Source organism: Macrotis lagotis, chromosome 3, assembly GCF_037893015.1.
Source record: "Macrotis lagotis isolate mMagLag1 chromosome 3, bilby.v1.9.chrom.fasta, whole genome shotgun sequence".
Classification (NCBI taxonomy): domain Eukaryota; kingdom Metazoa; phylum Chordata; class Mammalia; order Peramelemorphia; family Peramelidae; genus Macrotis; species Macrotis lagotis.
Window position 1 is genome coordinate 276,363,022 of NC_133660.1, and position 21,128 is coordinate 276,384,149.

At 46.7% G+C, this 21,128-nt stretch overlaps 1 protein-coding gene and 1 non-coding gene across 6 annotated transcripts in view; both read right to left on the bottom strand.

The window, feature by feature from the left end:
• The window catches only part of NAP1L4 (nucleosome assembly protein 1 like 4), a 33,955-nt gene extending 13,448 nt beyond the window's left edge, over positions 1–20,507 (bottom strand). For 2 of the 5 annotated variants that reach the window (XM_074230815.1, XM_074230816.1), the window contains exons 1-7: positions 20,392–20,507; positions 10,245–10,344; positions 9,723–9,864; positions 9,490–9,576; positions 7,353–7,481; positions 5,500–5,571; positions 664–803 (exon numbers count right to left, since the gene is read on the bottom strand). In XM_074230815.1, the coding sequence (XP_074086916.1) occupies positions 664–803; positions 5,500–5,571; positions 7,353–7,481; positions 9,490–9,576; positions 9,723–9,864; positions 10,245–10,344; positions 20,392–20,497 (776 nt within the window). In that variant the 5' untranslated portion in view covers positions 20,498–20,507. Of the gene's footprint in view, positions 1–663; positions 804–5,499; positions 5,572–7,352; positions 7,482–9,489; positions 9,577–9,722; positions 9,865–10,244; positions 10,345–10,602; positions 11,441–11,482; positions 11,536–12,735; positions 12,770–19,923; positions 19,929–20,391 lie in introns of those variants that run through there. The other 3 variants (XM_074230817.1, XM_074230818.1, XM_074230819.1) reach the window with 3 other exon arrangements.
• Positions 8,851–8,975, bottom strand: LOC141519780 (small nucleolar RNA SNORA54). Its single transcript, XR_012477421.1, has one exon. It is a non-coding gene; the product is annotated as a small nucleolar RNA SNORA54 (small nucleolar RNA).
• Positions 20,508–21,128: the final 621 nt, after the last annotated feature.

The following is a 21,128-nucleotide window of genomic DNA, read 5'->3' on the forward strand; positions in this document are numbered from 1 at the left end:
TTAGAAGCCTCCAAAACTCAGCCCAGAGACAGATTCTAGCACAGACCATCTCCCTGCTGACTCGGCAAGTCCCCCCACCCCTGGCCCTTGCCCCCAAGGAGCCCAAGTACTTCTCTAAGTCCCCGGGTCAGGACCAGAGCAAACTTGAATTTCAAGCCCTCTATTACCAGACGCCCAAGTTCATGTCATTTCATTGATCTGAATTCTGTGTAACTACAAGATGCAAGCAGGTTCTGACTAGCAAATAGCTCTTCTTTACTGTTTAGTTAAGAGAAAAATTTAACTGAGTCTCCCAAGTTGGAGACACCAGATGAATGTCAATCCTGCCTTTGTCCAATCCCCAGCTCCCTTCCATCAGCCCCTTTTCTCTGGGCCTGTCCTGATATCCTCTCCTGGAGTCAGGATGACCCATGTTGAAATCAGACCTCAAACAATGACAAGCTGGGTGACCCTGGTCAAGTCACCTGACCTGAGTTTACCTAAGTTTCCTCAACCATAACATAGGACAGGGCAACGACTTCCTCAATGGGCTAACATGCAGGCCTGGCACCCACTGGCCTCCTTCCTTCTCCCCATAGAGGGGGCAAGGGCTGCCTCTGCCACCCTCCCACCAAGCCCAGCATTGGGCACACACTGAGGGAGGGAAAGGCCCAGTTTCCTTACCCATCGCAGTCTACTATCTCAGGCCCTTCAAAGGAGAAGGGGTCCGTCGTGTCTGGCTCAGACTTCATCTTGTAAGTCTTCGTGAGGACAGAGTTGGTGAAGTAGTCGTTGGGCTCAAAGTAGAATTCTAGCGAGAATGACTGGGGAGAAGACGACACGGGGTCAGTCAGCCGCTCCCCCCCACCAGCACCCCCCACCCAGGCCCTCCCCTCCCCTCACCACTACAGGGGCCTCCTCACTGTCTCACTGTCTCCCCACCACCAGCCCAGGTCTGTCCATTCCCGTCCCAGTCTGTTTTCATAACCACTAACCCTCGGACAGCCCTTGTTCCTCGCAGGTCAGGCCTGGAGCTGCTGCTCCTCCTCCTCCTCCTGGAGCACCCCTGGCTGCTGGCTCCTGCTGGCTCCTCCTGGCCCTCCCCCGCCTCCTCAAGCCCCTCAAGCCCCTCTCCAGTACTCCTAGAAATACAGATTTGCCTTCTGTGGAAGGCAAACTCCCAGGATCACAATCCCCTCCCCCTGCCCCTGCTCACACACAGGAGGCGCTTCATCAAATCAAAGCTTAGTAATTACTAAGAATGAGACACCTTCAATTAGGGGTTGAGTGAAAACGTCACCCCCTACTCATTTGTAGAGGGAGAAGGTCAGGAGGCATGGAACGCTGAATAATGATGTCAGATATTTTCCCCCAATATATCAGTTAGTGTGGTTGAAACTTCTTTTTTAAAAGAATTCTTTTGTTCTAAGGGGATTTCTGGAAAGGGGAGGCCCCAGAGGCTAGAGGAGAGCTCATCGACAGAGGAAAGGCAAGAGTTTTGCTGAGACCCAAAGGAGGCTGGAGAGCCAGACTCCAGAGAATGAGGAGGAAGGGGGAGGGGTGGTACTATTTGGACCCAGGGAAGGGGAGGGAGGAGAGGTACCACTGTTAGGCCTGAACCTCAGAAAGATCTGGGTGAATGCTGAGGGGAAGGAGGGCCAGAAAGGGGAGATCAGTCAGATCAAGACTCATTTTAAACTAGATGCCAGCTACATGACCAAAGAGCCTTTGAGGTGAAGCACCAAAAAATAGCCCAAGTTGGTTCCAGGTCAATGAAGTATTGGGGGGTTTTGGAGAAAATCAAAGAAATGGGTAGTGATGTAACCATTTTCCCAGTCCCTCTCAATCCCTCCAATCTTTCATAGCATTTGGAAAGGTTAAATCCTCTAGGCAGTGGCCAGGCCAGGCCTGACCAGCCCAAGACTAGCCCCCCCCCCCCGAACTCTATTCAGAAGTACTTGAGGGCATTGCCCTGGATCACCAATGCCCAGCCAAGTCTGTTCAGTGTCCTTGGGTCTCTTTGCAGAGGATGGTGCACTAGGTCACAGTCTGCTTTTGATGATCTCAACTTCACACATCTTTTCCTTTGCTTAATCAGAAAAAAAAAGCATCTCTTTTCTACAGGTCCATCAGAAACGGCATGCCCAGGTCAATGCCAGATGGTCACTTTATAGCAGAAGAGTCACTACACAGGGAAGAGGGACAAAGGGAAAAGACGCCCCTGTCCCCTCCAGCTCTTTGATTTCCCAAGTGTCACAGGACAGGAGAAAGCCAACCTTCAATTGCCCTGGCCTCCCGCATGTCCAACTTCCCCAGGGGCCCTGGGGAAGATCAAGACAAGGCTGCCTCCCTGGCCTGCACTGACAGGGATCTGGTCTCAGGACCCTGCTCCTCCTGAGTCTTGCCCAGATTCAAGGTCTTCTTTTAACTGAGCTCAAGCTAAAATTTGCTGATAAAGCATTGGAAATGTATAAAACTACATACAAAGACCCTCCTCCAACAACAGTGGCAGTTCTGCCAACTACCCACTTGTGACATGGGTAGAGAGGCTGGCCTCCCTTCTCCACCACTCAAGAAAGCAGTACAGAACAACCACTATCTCATTTGATTTTCTCCAAAAGCAGTCAGAAGCCTAGTTTTATAAATAGGAAACCGAGAGTGAAAGAAGCTAAAGATTTGTCTGAGGTAAAGGAAAAAAAAAAATCTCCTATGTGACCAAAGGGGTCTGAAACAGGATCTGCAGTGGTCAGAGGGGATGAGGCTGCTCTTGGCCTCAATTGTTTTGTTCTCAGAGTCATGCACTGAAGTCTCTAACCATGCTGACAGTTTCTAAATGGAAGGAAATATGTCTTCTGCTGTTCAGAGGCAAAGACCAGCTCACTTGACAGTAGGGGAGTCACTGGACCTGAGTTGAAACGCTGACCCTGTAACAGTTATTCTGGACCTGTGTCCTCACCTATCAAATGAAAGGGCTGTACTGGATAAGGTCCTTTCCAGGATGAATTGATTAAATATGGAGCTAATGCCAATCATGATGCTGCCAAGGTTGGCAAACAGTGGTCCATGGGGCCCGCTCTCATGAACAGATGCACATGGCCCATCAGTGCCCTATCTAGAAGAGCCATTTATATACGACCAGTGGAGAATTCTAATATGGTTATTGGGAGACTCTTCCTGTGCTGAGTGATAGAACAGTGACAGAGAAGAGGCGCACACAACCAGTGGGGAGGAACAAGAGGGTCCTGATGGACCTCTGACATTGCCAGTAGTCCTCCAGTTATACCCTACATGTAGGGTGGCTAAAAATTCTTAAGTATGGCTTTAGACAAACTTCAAAGCTTAATTTTAAATTTTAATAGATTAAAACTGCCCCAAGAATCTGAGAACGCTGTGGGACCCTGTGCATTCTCTTCCCCAAGGCTAAAGTGAGAGCAGAGACTTGGCCAGTGTTTCTTTCTGGGGCCTGAAATCTTTTTTCCTCACTGCTACATGAGACAAAACCATGAATAATATATGGTTTAAATACAGGATTCAATTTAGTAGCAAGCATTCTGGAAAGCAATTAGGAATTTAGCCCCTCTACACATGTTCTTGGACCTTGTGAAAACAACCCAAAGAAACAAAGGGCTAGGTCTGAAAATATGCATTGCAATGCTTTTTGTTTTTAGCAAAGAAATGGAAACTAAAGGGGTCCTTTCAACTAGGGAAGGGTTGAACAAGGATGGTATTCAAATGTAACAGGATTATGCTGCCATAAGCCTAGGGAGATTGGTGAACAAGGAGACCTGAGTAGAACCAACTGAGTAATTTCTAAAATGAGGTTTTTTTGGTTTTGGTTTTTGCAAGGCAATGAGGTTGAAAGACTTGCCCAAGGTCATACAGATAAGCAAATATTAAGTGCCAGAGGCCGATTTGAACTCAGGTCCTCTTGACTCCAGGTCCGGTGCTCTATCCACTGTGCCACCTAGCTGTCCCATAAGTTTTGAAGGCTGAATCTTTCTGAGGCCACTGGTCAAGCACATAGTCAGAAAGGATGGTATGCGTGGGCAGAATCAAGGCATCCATGCTCAAAAATGGCAGGTGGATGCATCTGTACTTGACTAAATCATTTATGTGGTTTGAGAGAGACCTTTTAAGGGGTGGCTAGGTGGTGCAGTGGATAGAGCACACGTCCTGGAGTCAGGAGAATCTGAGTTCAAATCCGGTCTCAGACACTTAATAACTGCCTAGCTGTGTGACCTTGGGCAAGTCACTTAACCCCACTACCTTCAATTGAAAAAAAGGGGGTGGAGGGGAAGGAAAAAAAGGAGACCTTTTTGTAGGAAAAGGGAAGGACAACGAAGAATGTCAAAAATAGAAGATCAAGCAAATATTTTAAGACATGCTGACCATAAAGGGCATCTGAAAGCTGTAACAGATTTGAGTTTCATCTACAATTCTTTCTTCTCTTCCTCTATGGAAAAAGTCACATTTATTAAACTCATTACCAAAACCAAATAAAAACAAAAACATTTTACTGGAATTTTTAAGAGATCGTATATAGATTATAAAGCACATGAGAGAAGAGTCAGTTGAGAGAAAGCACAGGGTAAGGAGGTGGGAGGACCTCAGTTCAAACCTCAACTTCAGTCATTTCCTGGTGGTAGGATTCTAAACAAGCCACTTAACCCTGTTTGCCTCAGTTTCCTCATCTGTAAAAAGAGAAGGAAATGGCAAACTGTTCCAATATCTTTGCCAAGAAAACCTCAAATGGGATCCTGAACATCTGGACATGACTGAAAAGACTGAACAACAACAAGACAAAGGAAATAAGGTTTGGAGGAGGACAGATCTATAACTTGGGGATGGGGAAAAGTCCTTTCTTTTACAGACCTTGAGAAATTGGTTCTTCCCCTCTCTCCCCAAACTTAATTTCAATGTTTCCTAACGCCTTACTTCTACATATTCTATGGAGGGGCAATCCAACTTGAGCTGCATTCTGAAACATCCAAATAATGGGGGTTGAAAGTTAACAAGATTTTCATTACAGAAGGATGCCCTAGAGTAGGGCTAGGCCGCCACCTAGTGAGCGCCAGGAGAAGTCAGGGTCATTTGTTTTTCCTTTCTTTGCTCCAAGGCCGATCAATGATTAGCTCTCCTGAAGATCACAACACATTTGCCTTCTCATCAATAAAACTGTCCCTCAAACCTAAAAATGAACCTAGGGAGTCAGTCACCCACTGTTTAAGCCACTAAGAAGGGACAAGAAGCACTGGCAGGAGGAAAGGTGCCAGAAAGACCTTTTCAAAGCCCTAAATCCTGAGTTTCAGTTTAACCTTCATAACAAATGTCTTTTGCAGGTTTCTGCACAATCAAAGGCCAGTCCCCACCCCCAGGTCTCCTAGTATGCCAGGCCTGCCCATGTAGACAACGAAGCCTCCACTAGAGGTCACTGTCTGTCCAGGTCCCAAGCCTGGCATTGCAGCTGACCCCTGGTCTGCTACCAACCTGCTAACGACAACTCAAGTCTCCAGTACTTACCATGGGCTGTCCAGGATCCGAAAACTTGACTTTAATATCCTGTAAGTGCTTCAAAATCGGTTCATCATACTCCTAATCACAAAAGAAAAGATAAATTAGCTAGCATATGTTGTAAAGAAAAATCTGGTTTTGGCAATGTCTTTTTGACAGTCACAGTTCCCCTACTTTTTCTCCAAATGTAGACACATAATTCATGGTCTTTATAGAGGAAATGAATCTGAGGGTATCACAGGATTTCAATTCTGCCAAATCCTTGGCTTGAAACTTGTGGCCTGCTCCAAGCCCTGACCTCCCCTGGGCTTGGAGGCTTCTTTCCCCTAACCCTGAAATGTTCTCCTCCCCACTTCCAGGAGGGGAGTCCCTTTTCTCTCACCGCTGCTACTGCAGTCCCTCACAGGCCTGGGGACAGTCTACTGCTTCATTTGTGCCTCTTTACATGCTGTGGGTCATCCCCTTAACCTCCACCAAACTGTAAACTCCTTGTTAGCAAAGACCCCGATGTACCAGAAAGCTTCTGAGGTCTGATCAAGAAAATTGGGGAAATTCTGTCTGAAGACTTGGGGGGAGGGGGCAGGTAAGTGGTGCAGTGGATAGAGCTGGAGTCAGGAGTACCTGAGTTCAAATCCAGCCTCGGACATTTAATAATTACCTAGTTGTGTGGCCTTGGGCAAGCCCCTTAACCCCATTGCCTTGCCAAAAACAAACAAAAAAAGACTTGGGGGACATGATGACTGTCCTGGGCCACTGGATAAAAGTAGTATCCCCAGAGGAAAGAAGTGTGGATGGAACAGAAGAGGCAAAGAGAGGCTTGACATCAGGAAAATCTTCCTCAAAATCAGAGCAGTTCCCCAAGGAAAGGAGAGCCATTGGTTAGCCCACCTTGCTGGAGACCTCCTGGCAAAGGCAAGATGAGCCCTGGTTGGCTCTTCTGGGGGCAGGGCTCTGAGACCCCATTAACTCTGAAATTCTATGACTAAGTGGAACTCTGCTGTCTCTGCCAATGGACAAATGGCCTTCCTGAATCTGGTCCAAAGGTCACAGCTCCAAGTTTAAGGAGACCCAAACCAAGGGCCACAGCTTCCTGGACACTGGAGCCAACTCCTACATTAGGGGACTAGCTGGAGCTGCGTGATCCTTCATTCAGCAGCTTTTGGAGCAGCCCTACCCAAGTGAAGCTGCTCACACATCATGACGACAGCTGCCATGGCAGACACCATGAAGCCAGCAGACATTCCACTACCATGGAGCCTGCCCAGGTTGAGATGAGACAGTTCTGTGTTCTGGGGTCAAATTTTTTCCTGGGGAACAGAGGTCCAAAAATAATTCTGGAAGTCAAAGGTGAAACTTGATTCTTACTTGCAGCAGGCACCATTTTGATAACATAAAGCAAAGTCAGCCTGCAACTAAATATCCCTAACCTCTCCAGACATGAGACAGTGAATAATTCTTTTAAAAAGTGGTTGGCACTGACACAAGCAGTGCAGTGGACTCAGCCAGAAGGATCCCACCCTTGCCCAATGATGAGGATAAAGACTAGACAGGAGCCTGAGGTCCCTTTGCCAGTCCTATTGCCAAGTCTAATGGCATTGAATTCTTCATCTAACAATAAATCACCTTAGATAATCATGAGAACGAGTAGCTATAGAACCCAGGCCTCAATATTGCCTCTATGCCAAATTGCTTCAATGACCATGAGCCAGCTTCTAAGATGAATTCAGAAAACAGCATCAGCACAAAGATCAAGTTAGCCTCTCCGGAACACTGCCACCAGTGAACTCCCATATAAGGAGGGTTCTGAGCCCACACACTGCTTGCTATTCTCTATTTGCAGCCCAAAGTCAGGCTGTCATTACCTGGACTAATTCACTCAGCATATCCACATTTCTAAAGATCGTAAACCAAAATTCTGGGATCCCTTTGGGGTTCGGCTCCTCTGCAGAAGCTTCTTTCTCAGCTATCACCACTTTGTTCTTCAGGTCTCCCTGGAAGAAAGATGTTTACACTGTAGAATTAAGTAAAAAGAGTAACACTGGGGGCAGCTAGGTGGCATAGCGGATAAAGCACCGGCCTTGGAGTCAGGAGTACCTGGGTTCAAATCCGGTCTCAGACACTTAATAATTACCTAGCTGTGTGGCCTTGGGCAAGCCACTTAACCCCGTTTGCCTTGCCAAAAACCTAAGAGTAACACTCTGCAACACAAAGTAACACATGGGTACAGTTTCTCAGGGTGCCCAGGTCATTGCTGGTCCTCCAATTCATGCCCCTGAACTTGTGTCAAGTGTGGCCAACGTACTGATCTGGAGCTCCCGTACACACAAGACGGCCCCTGCTAGGTAGGAGGGTTATGGGGTAAAATAAATGGAGACAGCCCCTGCCCTGAAGGAACACGATGTGTTCAGGTACATGTATTCTACCCCTCTTCTCCCTCATTCCCAGATGGACATGGACACACATGGACACACACACACACACCCCCCAGAATTCTCTGGGGCCACTGGGCCTAACCAAGTAGTACAAGAAGTCTGTAATAGGTCCTAATGTTGAAGGGAACAGGTATTGCCCAGACTTCATAAATGGGAATGAGGCCACCTTCTGGAAAAAGGTGATCCCTTCTGGCTACCATTTCTCTCTGTGAGCTCCCTGAGGGCAGGGACCATCTTAGTTTTTATGATTGCATCCCCAGGACTTAGCACAGATCCTGGCCCATTGGCTTTGTTTTACTGTAGTTTCACATTGTGGGATTTGTAAGAGAAATGTTACGTTCAGACTAGGATATCACATGCCCACAATGCCTTTCAGTGTTAAAAAGACTAAGGCGAGGGGCAGCTAGGTGGCGCAGTGGATAAAGCACCGGCCCTGGAGTCAGGAGTACCTGAATTCAAATCCGGCCTCAGAACACTCAATTATCTAGCTGTGTGGCCTTGGGCAAGCCACTTAACTCCATTTGCCTTGCAAAAACCTAAAAAAAAAAAAACCCTAAAAAAAAAGACTAAAGGGAGAAATGAAAACATTAAAGCTGACAAACCCCAGCAAAATGCAATGCTCATCATCTGTTCCAGGGAACTGCTGTTGGAATAGACAGACTTCTTCATAAAGATTACGATGCTGAAAGTGACAGCTGTTCTAAAATTTCAATGGTTTTGTTGTTGTTTCATTAGGGAGAGGGGGAAGAGGGGGAAGAGGGAAGGAGATTAGTGAAAGGCAAGTATGGCATCAAAACAAGTTGCACCAATCAAATGTGCAAAACAAAGGGCTAGTTTTGAATCACACAAAACCACAACAGATACAAATGCCACCCGGAGGAGTCCAAGCCCAATTTGCTAAATTTGCTGAAGCCCTCAGGAAGACAAAAGCTGTCCCCCAAGGTCAACCTAGAGAGACATAAGTCAATCCAGATGAACTCAGGGATGTTACTGTAGCACCGGAATGGAACCCACCAGCAGAAAATGGCTGCCAACAGGTTACGAACAGTGCAAAGAGCGACTGATGTGAGGGAGGTTTTTCTACATCAAAACAAGATCTTCTGCCCGGATTAAATGCATCAGTTCCTTTTTTTTAGGTTGGTTTTTTTTTCCTGCAAGACAAACGGGGTTAAGTGGCTTGCCCAAGGCCACACAGCTAGGTAATTATTAAGTGTCTCAGACCATATTTGAGCCCAGGTACTCCTGACTCCAGGGCCGGTGCTTTATCCACTATGCCAACTAGCAGCCCCCCCCCCCTTTTTTTTTAAATAAATTCTCTATATTGTTTCTCCTTCCTAACCCAATCCTACTTTTCTCACCTTTCTAACTCCCTGGTAAAAACCCATTCCTGGCTGTATTTCCAGCTCCTAGGGCTTATCCTCTATTTTCTTGCTGCTTCAAGGATTTGTTTGTCTTCTGATTCTTGTGTCCACTGCTAATTTATACATTTTGCTAACTAGGTGAACAAAAGGACAAGCTTATACTCTAAGAGAATGAAAAACTGGGCCACAAAGGAGGTCTCACTTACAGCCAATTTCTCCTCTTCCTCATTCTCACTGGGCCATTCTGATTCTGCATCTGTAGGTTCAATATCACCAGTGACAAAATCCCGTCTCTGCATCAGAATGAAATCTTATTAGAACAAAGAAAAACAATGCAGTACTTACTTTGGAGGATACATGGAATAAGGTCTTTCCTCCAAGTCCCCAAGTTTTATGATTAGAATAAAGGCCCTAGGAATTCCCTGGCCAAGTGCTCTACCTTGTCGAAGAGAGGCTGGTAAAGAGCTGCATATTTTCGCTCCAAATCATGTACTTCCTCATAGAACTTGGCCTCAATGTGAGCACATTTCACCTGAAGCTGTTTCAAAGCATCAATTCGTCTTTTGACTGCTTTGGGCAAACTGACAACAAAGAGCAAGAAAGGGAAACTGTTTCAATCACACAAGCCCTTGTCCAGAGGGCTCCAAAGGCCCCCCCTCCCATTAGCCCTCTCCCTTGGGTCCCACAAGGCCAGCGCTGTCAGAGCTGTTGCCGTTGCCGTTGCCCCAGGAGAAGTCAAGAGGGATTCTGATCTCAGCATTCCATGAAAAACTTTATACTTTTGTTCCCAATTCAGCTAAAAAGGGAATTATATGATTTAAAAAAAAAGCCCAATGTTCTTCCATCTTCCCTCAAAGCACTTCTGACCAATAACTATCCAGGTTTCCTCTTTCCTCTCTACTTTCGCCTCTCTCCCTCCTCTCAACTCTAGGCTGCCTCTGAGGAGGTCTCCAGAACTCACGTTTCAATGTAGCTTGAAGGTGTATGAGACACATTCTCAAGTCGCTCCTGGAGAGCCGCCAGCACTTGTGGATTCTGCATCACCTGATCCGTGAGTTTGTCTATGAAAAGAACGCAACGGTTTAAAACTGTATTACCAGAGGTCCCAAGACTCGTGGCTAACAAGCTCCAGAGGACTGCGTGAAGACAATCACTACCAAATAGATGTGACCCTCCAGCACTCAAATGGAAAATCTTAATATTAGAAAAATGCAGCCCCAAGTCTTCCTGAAGGAACATTTGTTCACGAAGTGCATTCAAGACCCATGTATGAAGTAGAGGACAGCTTCTGACAGGAAGCAAATGACCAGCAAACTGACCGTGGTCAAGAGTGTGGCACCCAAGCAAGCAGTCCTCCGAGGGGGAGAAGCACACAAATCCTTTTCAAGGCAGGGCCAGACTCCGAATTCTCAATTAAAAGCAAGATAAAAATATACTAGGTAACCAAGGTCGAGTAAAAATGTTGCATTCTTTGGCCTCCTGTATCCCTTTAGACAAGGCTCAATGTGAACACTGGCTCCACTCAGCCCAAAGATGACTCCTCAGGTCAGGGACAATCAAGAGGGAGGAATAATGGGGGAGCTGATTCTTCAGAGATAACTCAAGCTCATTCATTTGTCAGCATTTCCCAAGGAATGCCTACATGCTTACATTGTTATTTATCCACAGGGAAATCAAGGAAAGGGACAACAAAATGATCCTGGGTCCAAGCCCTGGTAGGCTTGTGTAAAAAAAAAAAAGAGCTATGGCGAGAGAAACTTGAAGCAAAAGTTACAAAACTGACAGAACCTTGACAAGTTTAACCTCCCCACTCTAATCTAGGGGACACAGAGCTTAAACAGTTACAAACACCAATGCCCAGCTGGCCCTTGGTCTGACCAAGGAGTTCTCTAGACAAAGAAGGGGGGGGGGTACCTTCATTTGGGCAGGAGAAGAAAAAGTGAAGAAAAAGAAAAAATTAGAAGAGAAGGAAAAGGAAAAAATAAAGAAAAAAGGTAAGAAAAACTCACTTTCCATATCATTACCAATTACTGCATAATTCTTACTAAACTCTATTATTATATTGAATTTTCTATAAAAGTAGATAAAAACTCTGAAATGTTCTCTAAAACCAATCACACAAAATTCCTTCAATATTTGAAACTTTCTTGATCCCCAATTCTCACACCCCTGAATATCAGACCTTCAGTATGACCTTACCTTTGTCAGTTTTAGCAGTTTCAAAGGAATCTGAAGGAACATCTTCTGAATTACTAAAAAATATTTTAAAAATTAAAATTTAAAGTAAAGCTCCATCATAAAAGGAAAAATAAAAAACCCTACCCAGACTAGATTTCTAAAAACCATAATTATCAGTTTTGCTGTATGAAGTGCCTTTTTTGTAGGGGGAAAAAAAACGCTGCACTAATTTGTTGGAAATATTCTCTTTTCAAAATAGTCTTTTAACTTCCAACTTTGGCCAAAGCTTTTAAACAATAACCATTCCTGTCCCCTGAAATAGCCCCCAATCCCACTCAAACTGCCAGACCCTCAGCATTTTGCATACTACTGATGGAGAGTCAAAGACAAAAGAAAACAAACTACCTCCCAAACAGTGCCAAAGACAGTGCTAAAAACAAGTTAAAGAAAAGTCATTGTAATGGGATTTGAATTCTTCTAAAAAACGGCAAAACAGGCCTTAAAATTTTACAAGGCTCTCAGGGACCTCTTTGGAACAAAACCAAACTGTATGCCACATTCCCCAACAAAATAAAAAACTAAATTGGTGCGAGGGATAGATCACTGCACTGACCCCCTACAGTGTTTACACAGCCCTTTCAATGTTTGCAAAACACTTTGTATATAGTTCTTCATTTTATCCTACAATCCCTGGGCCAGGCAATGTTATTCCCATTGGACAGATGAAGAAATTGGGGCTCAAAAAGAGTGACATAGAGGGCAGCTAAGTGACACAGTGAACAGAGCAGCAGCCCTGGAGTCAGGAGGACCTGAGTTCAAATCCAGGCTGAGACACCAAACACAATTACCTAGTTGTGTGACCCTGGGCAAGTCACCTAATTCCACTGCCTTGCAAAAAAAGAGTGACATGTCCAATCACACAGTTAAGGAGAGCCAGAGACAGGATTCTAATATCGGCTTTCCTGATTCCAAGTCCAGTCTTGTCTCAGACTTTCTCCACGTGTTAGGTCACCTAGCAGTCTCTGTCCTGATCAAACTCCTCCAAATCCCAAAGGCTTTTGATACCAATTCCTAGCTAGGTTATTCAAAAGATTCAGGACAACATCTTGCCCTAAAAGAGCTTGGGAATGACTGTGGTTTGGTTTTATCTTTTGTTATTCTATGTCCTCAAACAGAATGCCTGATGCTGTACTTGTTGAAACAGGGTCTGAGACATACGGCTTAATAGCTTGGTTTTGGAATTCCATCGAGAAAATCCTTTGGTCAAGACTTACCTGTTCTCTGCCATCTGAAGGATTTTATCCACCTACAAGTTAAAACCAATAATTAGTTCTCCCAAATGAAGTTCCCGGGTGGGTGGGTGTGTACACCCATAAATACACAGTGTCACACTCACCCACACAGTGTCACACACTCTGTCTCTCTCCAGGAAGCTTTAAAGGCTCATCTATTCACTATCTCACAGCCCCAGAGGCTCATTAGCAACACACCCAACAGGTGCTAATCTTTCAGCCCTCCTCTTTTGTCTCTTCCAAGGAGAAGGCCAGGATAGGCCACATCCTTGGCTCTCAGCAGCAAGCCTGCCCTTCAGCCACGTGTGGTTTTTGCCTCTTCACCACCCTGACCATTCTGGCTCTCAGAAACAAAGAGCACAAACCTAATCTTACTCTCCCAGATGGCAGCTATTAAGTTGAGTCCCCTGAAGTCTTTCCTTCTCCAGGATAAACACACTCAGCTTAATACCTCAAGACAGGACCTTGAGGTTCTTCCCCACACTGACAGCCTTCTCCTTGGAGTTTACCTAATTCACATATCTAGCAGTATCCCACCCAAACTGCCTTTTAAGACTCGCCTGTGCACAGGACGACCCTAGCCTTGGATGGGCTCTTAATGCAGCCTGTGGTGATAGTGGCATTCTTGAGCACCACATCCTCATGAGCTTTCAGGCCAACAGGAACATTAAGACCTAAGTCCCTAGCCCAACTCCAAGTCTTTTTTAGACAAGATTCTATCTAACTATGTCTGCCCCCTTCCACTTTATGCTTGGGAAGTTTGGGGTTTGGGAATTTAGGCTTGTTTTTTAACTAAAATGCAAGACATTTCATTTATTGCTATTCTACTTGGCCTTATTCAATTCAATTTATTCTGCCAAGATCTTTTTTGGATTTTGACAGTCATCCAATGTTAACTATTCTAGCTTTGCATCATCTTCAAATCTGATAAACATGTCATTTATTTGTTTGTCACCGATAAAAAAAAGGCACAAAGTAGGAATCCCTGAGTAAACCCAATGAATACCTCCTAAGTGGGTTTCAAACCAGAACAAGTCTTTGGGCAGAGCCTGCAAAAAGCTGCATGCATTCCTTCAAATGGACAAAAGGCAAGGCCACCCAGCTACAATCTGTCCACAAGATAAGAGGGACTCTTCCAAATGCCTTGCCAATTTCAGAGAATTCTATCTACACAAGTCTCCTGATTGACAAGTTTAGGATTCCTGTGAAAAAAACAAACAAATGAAACCAGAATGGCAAGTTTGAGGCAGATCAAGGAACTTACAGTCTAATCCCTGAATCACTAAAATCTTTGTGGGGATGATGAATTTTGTCATAAGAGATTGATTTCAGTTAGAATTTGCATTTGTTTTCTATTTCAATTCAATAAAATAGCTCATATTCTATAGGAAATTGATAGTTTGCTATGTATCTTACGGGAAGAGTTTCAGGGCTACCTGGGAATACTTGTATGTCTAAACTGATCCTGAGGGAAGCACTAGAGAAATTCACACAAATATGATAAAGACAAACAACCTGCCAAGTCTCAAGACCTCTTAGAGAAGCCACGAGCAGCTGCTCACTTCAAACACAGATTTCTGGACATGGTCAATAGGGGAATTTATTTTGCTCATTTAAACATGTTTATTACAAGGATTCTGGTTTTGTTTTTTCCCAACAGAGGTTAAGGGAAGGAGAGAAAAGACATTTTTAGCTAATTGAAAAAAATAAAATTTAAAACATTTAACTGTCTTTTGCATACTATCTCATTCAATACTCAGAAGTGAGGTAGAACAGGTCAAGTACTCTTCTCATTTCATAGGCTGCAGACAACAAGCAACTCGGCAGCATAGCAAGCACTCAAACCCAGAGCTCAGTTACTTGGCTTCGGGAGGTCGGTTTTATCCATTACCTCCTACAAGTGAAGGTACCTAGCTCACTCTCAAAAAGTAGCTACTTCATTGGGACAAGAACACCTAGAGAGGAATGTCTGCTCTTAAATGTGGGAAGCTCATTCCAAATCTTTTTTAACAATAGTCCCAATTCAGAATTATTTCCAAAAATCACCTGGGGAAAAAATTAACTATGCAGAGAAGAGCAGCAAAAAAAAAAACAAAAACAAAAACTTTTGCAGATAGTTTAGACAGAACTCTTCTTCCTCTATTCAAGGCAAAAGAGGTCCTTGGAGTCCACATCTCAGGGTTGGGACAAGGTGGACCCCTAAGGTAGTAGAAACTCATTGCCATGATCTCCATGACCAACTCCTTTTCAAGTTAGAGACTTTGTTCCAACAATTATAGCAAAAATCCTGAATGCTTCATCATTAAATCTGTGAGAAACTAAAGGAACTGGTGCCCAAGGTTCATCCAAGCCCAGTTTAAGCAAACTCCTCTATCTGCTTAATCCTTTCACTATCTAGTTAAAAGAGAAACCAAGTATTAGACTCTAAAGGCCAGGTGCTCTTGACTTGTTACATTTAATGGCCTTCTCTGGCAATCTGATGGAAGCTCAAATCTTTCTCAAAAGATGTTTTTAAACTGAAGAAAATGCTAAGTTTCAGTTAGAAGTTAGTGGAAAAACATTAATAGCAAAACTGTATGATGGGAATGGAGCACTGGTCTTGGGAGTCAGGAGTACCTGGGCTCAAATCCAGTCTCAGACACTTAATAATGACCTAGCTGTGTGGCCTTGGGCAAGGCACTTAACCCCATTTGCCTTGCAAAAATCTAAAAAAACAAAAAACTGTATGCTGGTCAGCATTCATCTCTCCTCAGCAGTACAATGATCAAAGACAATTCAAAAAGAACTGGTGATAGAAAATACCATTCACATCTAGAGAAGGAATTATGGAGTCTGATGACCAAAGCAGTCTATTTTCCATTTTAAAAATTTGTTTTATACTTTATGGTTTTTTCCCCCTCTCAAAGACCTTTTCCCTTTTGTTCTGATTCTTCCTTCACAATATGACTCAAGGAGAGGAAGGAAGGGAGAAAAATGTAGAACTCATCTCTGCACTGTGGAAAAAATAAATTTATATACCATTTTATAATTGATATATTATAAGAAGTTAATGAAAATATGTCATTGTCCTCCATCGGAGTCAAAATATTTATGGAATTACTAAGTGCTAAAGTGACCTAGCTGATTTCACAGATATAAGAATGTCCTACAGGAGATTCCTTGATTGACAAGTCACCCTTAGAAATTAAGAAATGGGAAGACTAATGGAGGGAGGAAAGGAAGGTAGCTACCTACTATGCACAATTGTACTCCTTTTCATTAACTATCTAAATTAATCCACACTGCCTCTAAAATTGCCCAACTATTCATTATTCTTAAATTTATATCAATTTCTTCAATACAATTAAATTTAAGCCTTCAAAAAAGAAAAGGGTCATTTACTTCTCTGCATCTGGAATATTTATCTGCCCAGAGTCTATTATATCAGACCAAAACTTAAGTGTATATGGCAAATCATTTCACCTGCTAAATGTATCACTTTTGTTCACTTTTGTTTATATACCACTTTAAGCAATTAAGTTGATAAATTAACAGGTATACTATTCACTACTTTCAACAAGAAAACCCCAAAACAACCACCCACAAAAGATTAAATAAATCAACTCTACAAAAAATAATTTTATAAAATAAAATTTAAATCTCAAATTCCCTTGGATTCCATTATCACTTGATATCCAATATACAGATGTAGCATTGATCGCCCCAAAGTCTCCCCTTGCTTCTTCTCCTATCTCCAGCTGGATGTCCCAGACATCTTGAAGTCCCGAGTCCAAATTCTGCTAGTTGTATCTTTCCTTCCCAACCTTTCCCTCTTTCTTATTACTTCTGAGGACACCACCATTCTCCTAGTCACCCTCAACACCTTCCTGCCCCTCACCCCTGTCCAATCTGTTGCTAAGTCCTGCTTTGGCTCCCTCAGTAACAGATTACCTCCCACACTATATAAAGGTGGCCCCAAACCCGGACAACTCATGTGACCTCCCGGGGTCTCCCTGCCACTCTTCACTCTTGTCAAGTTATCATACTAAAGTTCAAGTCTGACCATCTGACCCCCCCACTCCATCAACTCCCATAAGCTCCTTATCACCTTGGTTTGGTTTTCAAAGCTCTTTCAACCTTTCCAGGCTCCTTACCCCCCCTCCCCCATGAAGTCTGCCATCCAGTTACATGACATTTTCAATTGCTTTTCTGTGCTCAGAATTCTCTTCCTCCTCATCTTCAAGGTTTCTATCAAGAGGAATGAAGGTCTGGACAAATTTGCATTCTTTACAACTAAAATATTCAAATGAAAACTATGGCCAGTCTCCTGGCTTGAAGAAAGTCTGAACTCAACTTATCTGCCACAAATGGGTCTAATAATTAAATAACATTTTTACCAATGTTACCAGCATGTAACTTATATAAAAGAAGTGTAGTCGTCCAAGACAATGGAAGTTGTCAGGGATCTACGGTGGAGAAATTTAGTTTCTAACATGTATTTATGAGACCAGACATCTGCCATTAAGCAACAGGAGAGAAAGATCTCTCCAGAAACCAGCTGGGAACCAATCCTGTCCTTCAGAAACAAAGGCAAATTACAATTGTTCTTCATACAATAACTATGCCCCAGACCTTCCTCCTCTCCAATTCACTCTAAACCCAGGTGCTACAATGACCTTCCTAAAGGCCTAGCTCCTTCCTCTACTCTCCTAGGCTCCAATAATAACTGTGAATGGAATCTAGAATCAAATAGAAGCTGCTCTTTTTGTCTTTTAAAGCAAATCACAAAACTACCCAAAGGGTTTTCCAATTCTGCCTTTCTAGCTAAGGTGAGTTTTGCTAGGCAGATACTCAACTACCGATTCAATTGCAGTGGCTTTGTAGGGTGGGTGGGTCTGTCTCTCATTTCTTCTTTCTCTCTCTCCCCCCTCATCTGTGGTTGTACTTTCCTCACGCTTTTAAATTCTGCTCAAACACTTATGCATTGTTGATGGAATTGTGAACCGATTCAACCATTCTGGAGAGCAATTTGGAACTATGCCCAAAGAGGAATCAAATGGATCATACCCTTTGATCCAGCAATACCCCCTACTAGGTCTGTGTTCCAAAGAGATCCCAAAAAAGGGTAAAAAAACCCATAGAAAAAAAAATCCATAGCAGCTCTTTTTGTAATAGCAAAGAACTGGGAATTGAGAGGATGCACATCAATTGGAGAATGGCTGAACATTTTGTTTTAAATGAATGTGATGGAACCCTACTGTTGTGTAAGAAATCACGAGGGATGGAACTTCAGAAAAGTCTGAAAAGAGCCCCATGAACTGAAGTTGAGTGAAATGAGAAGAATCAGATTGATATACACCCTAACAACACGGCATGATGATCAACTGGGATGGACTTGTTCTCTTCAGCAGTACAATATTCAAGGATAATTCCAAGACTTATGATGGAAAACACCATGCACATCCAAAGAAGGATCTGTGGAATATAAATGCAGACTAAGGCCTTACTACCTCCAATTTTTAAAAGTTCTTATGAATTATGTTGGTTTTTTTCTAAAAATGCTTTCCCTTCTGTTTGATTTGATTCTTCTTTCCCAACATGATTAATTGGATCTATGTTTAGCATAGTTACACGTGCACAGCCTACATTAGATTGCTTTCTGTCAGGGGGAAGGGGGAAGGAGAAAACTGGAAAACTCAACATCTTGCAAAAAATAAAGATTGGCTGTAGACCATGGAAACATGTGAAGACTAACAGACTGCCTTCTGTGGGGGGTAGGAGAAGGGAAGAAAGAATGGGGGGGGAGAATTGTAAAACTCAAAATAAATAAAATCTTTCTTAAAAAAAAAAAAAGGTTGGGGCAGCTAGGTGGCACAGTGCATAGAGCACCAGCCCTGGAGTCAGGAGTACCTGGGTTCAAATCTGGTCTCAGGCACTTAACAATGACCTAGCTGTGTGGCCTTGGGCAAGCCACTTAACCCCATTGCCTTGCAAAAACTTAAAAAAAAATCGGTGAAAATTGCATGTAACTGAAAAAATATAGATATTTAAGAAAAAAGCCCTCTGCCCAAACCCATCTATGCTCAGATGAAAATTCCTTCCTTCTTAATGCTGGTTAATTAATATCAAGAGATACTCATTCGATTTAAGCATTTACTTCTGTGAACAGGGCATTAAGCTAAGCGCTGAGACTACCAAGCCAAAAAAGTTAAAACTTCCCTGCTCCTAAGAGAGTTCTTATTCTTAGAGCAAGAAGTCCATCCTTAGAGGTCACCAAAGGGAGACACAGGTGTGGCCCGGAGCCAGGAAAACCCAAGTCCACATCTCAGACAGTCCACAGGCTCCGATCCTTGCACCTCAGTTTCCTCAGCTGTAAAAGGAGGGCGTCAGAACTGCTCCCTCCGTGGTTGTAGAGAGGAGGAGTGTAAGGCATTTACCAGAAGCTGGCAGGAGGAAGTGCTCTATCAATGCTCCTCTGAAGTTGAAGGAAAAGAAAGATCTCCAACATCCCTGGGTTCTGAATACAGACTACCCCCTCCCCCACTTTTCCTGTGCTCTAGTCCTGCGGGCACCGGGATGTGGGCCGATGGGCACACGGCCTTCACCTACACCTGAGGGGCAGCCGGGAGGGCTGAGGAGCAGGTGACACCATTTTACAGACTGAAAAGCCAGAGCAAAGAGCTCGTCGGGGAGCCTCCCTCGGGGGAGACTTCGTCCCCTGGATAGAAGGTGTCGTGGAGCCCGCGTGGGCCTGGTGGAGCCCGAGTTCTGCCCGGGCCCGTGGGGGAGAGATCTCGGCCGGTCACCCAGCCGGCCCCCAGCGGCCCGCCTCCTGCCCTCCCGAGGCAACAAGCTGCCCGGCGGTCCGGGCGGGCACAGGGGTGGCCGGGAGATCGCCGGGGGGCGGCCAGGCCGGCTTCGGAAACGGGCAAACAGGAGAGAAGGGATCAATGGCTGTAAAAAAGGAGCCAGCCACCTACGGGCGGGGGCTGCCGTGGCTCCGGCCCAAGCGAAGGGCGCTCCCGGGTTAGTCCGGCGCGCGGGGCCGGGGCGCCTGGCTCGGCTCGGGGGGTCCGGCCCGGCCCGGCTCGGGGGGTCTGGCTCGGCTCGGGGGTCCGGCCCGGCCCGGCCCGGCTCGGGGGGGTCTGGCTCGGCTCGGGAGTTCCGGCCGGCTCGGGGGTCCGGCCCGGCCCGGTCCGGCTCGGGTGGTCTGGCTCGGCTCGGGGGTCCGGCCCGGCCCGGCTCGGCTCGGGGGTCCGGCCCGGCCCGGCCCGGCTCGGGGGTTCCGGCCGGCTCGGGGGTCCGGCTCGGGGGCCCGGCCCGGCGCGGCGGGCGCGGCTCCAGCCCGAGGCCGCTTCCGGCCGGACCTCCCGGATCGCTCGCACGTGGCCGCCGGGGGGCTCCGCCCCGCTGCGCCCCGGAACCCCACGAAGCTGGAGCGCAGCGCGGCGCCGGCGCGGGAGGCGGCGCGGGCCCGGCCGGCCCGGCCCGGGGAGGCCCCGGCAGCTCCCTCCCGCCCAGGCCCGGGCCCGCGCGGCGCAGGCGGATCCAGGGCGGCGGGCCAGGCCGGCGCGGGCCCGGGAGGACTCCGGAGCCGCCCCGCCCCGCCCCGCCTCGCCCTCCGGCCCGGCCCGGCCCGGCCCCGCGGCCCCCACCCACCTCCGGTCCGGCTGCGGCGGCGGCTCCGGCGGCCTCGGCGCTGCTCCCTGAAGCTCCCTTCGCAGGCTGCTGCGCCGCCGCGGCCGCCAACAACGCCCCCTCCCATTGGCCGGCGCCCCGCACGCGCTCTCCGCTCGCCTCCCCCCAGCAAGGGCTGCCGCGATTGGGCGCCGAGCGCTAAGGCGGAGCGCCGGGAGGGCGGCGACCAATCCGAACGGGGATGGGCGGGGCGGGGGGAGGAGCCGAGGCCGCAGACCCGCCTCCCCTCGCCCCCCCGCCGCCGGGCCCCACGCGGCCGCGCTCCCCTGCGCCTGCGCGGCGCTCCCTCCCCAGGCGAGCGGGGGAGGGTCCCGGCCGGGCGCGCGCCCCTGCGGCTTCCTTCCGCCTCTTTAAAGGGGCCGCGGCGGGAAGCCTGGAGCACGTGGCGGGCAGGGCCCCCCAAGCCCCGGGCGGCCGAGCGCCGCCCGCACCCCTCCCCGTGGCACACCTCCGCAGCGGGCTGCTGCACACCCATGCCCACCGCAGCGCCCCCGAGGGGCCTGTGCCCCGGCGTTCCTGACCCACCCGGGACACTGCTTCAGCCAGCATGCATTTGTGACAATGACGTCATTACTTGGGAAGAGGATGAGGTCATCGAGGAGGGAGGCCAGGACGCGTGAAGTGCATGGGGGGCCGTGCCAAGCCACCAGCCGCACTGCCTCCCCCAGACCCACGGGGCCCAGTGGCCACAGAGGAAG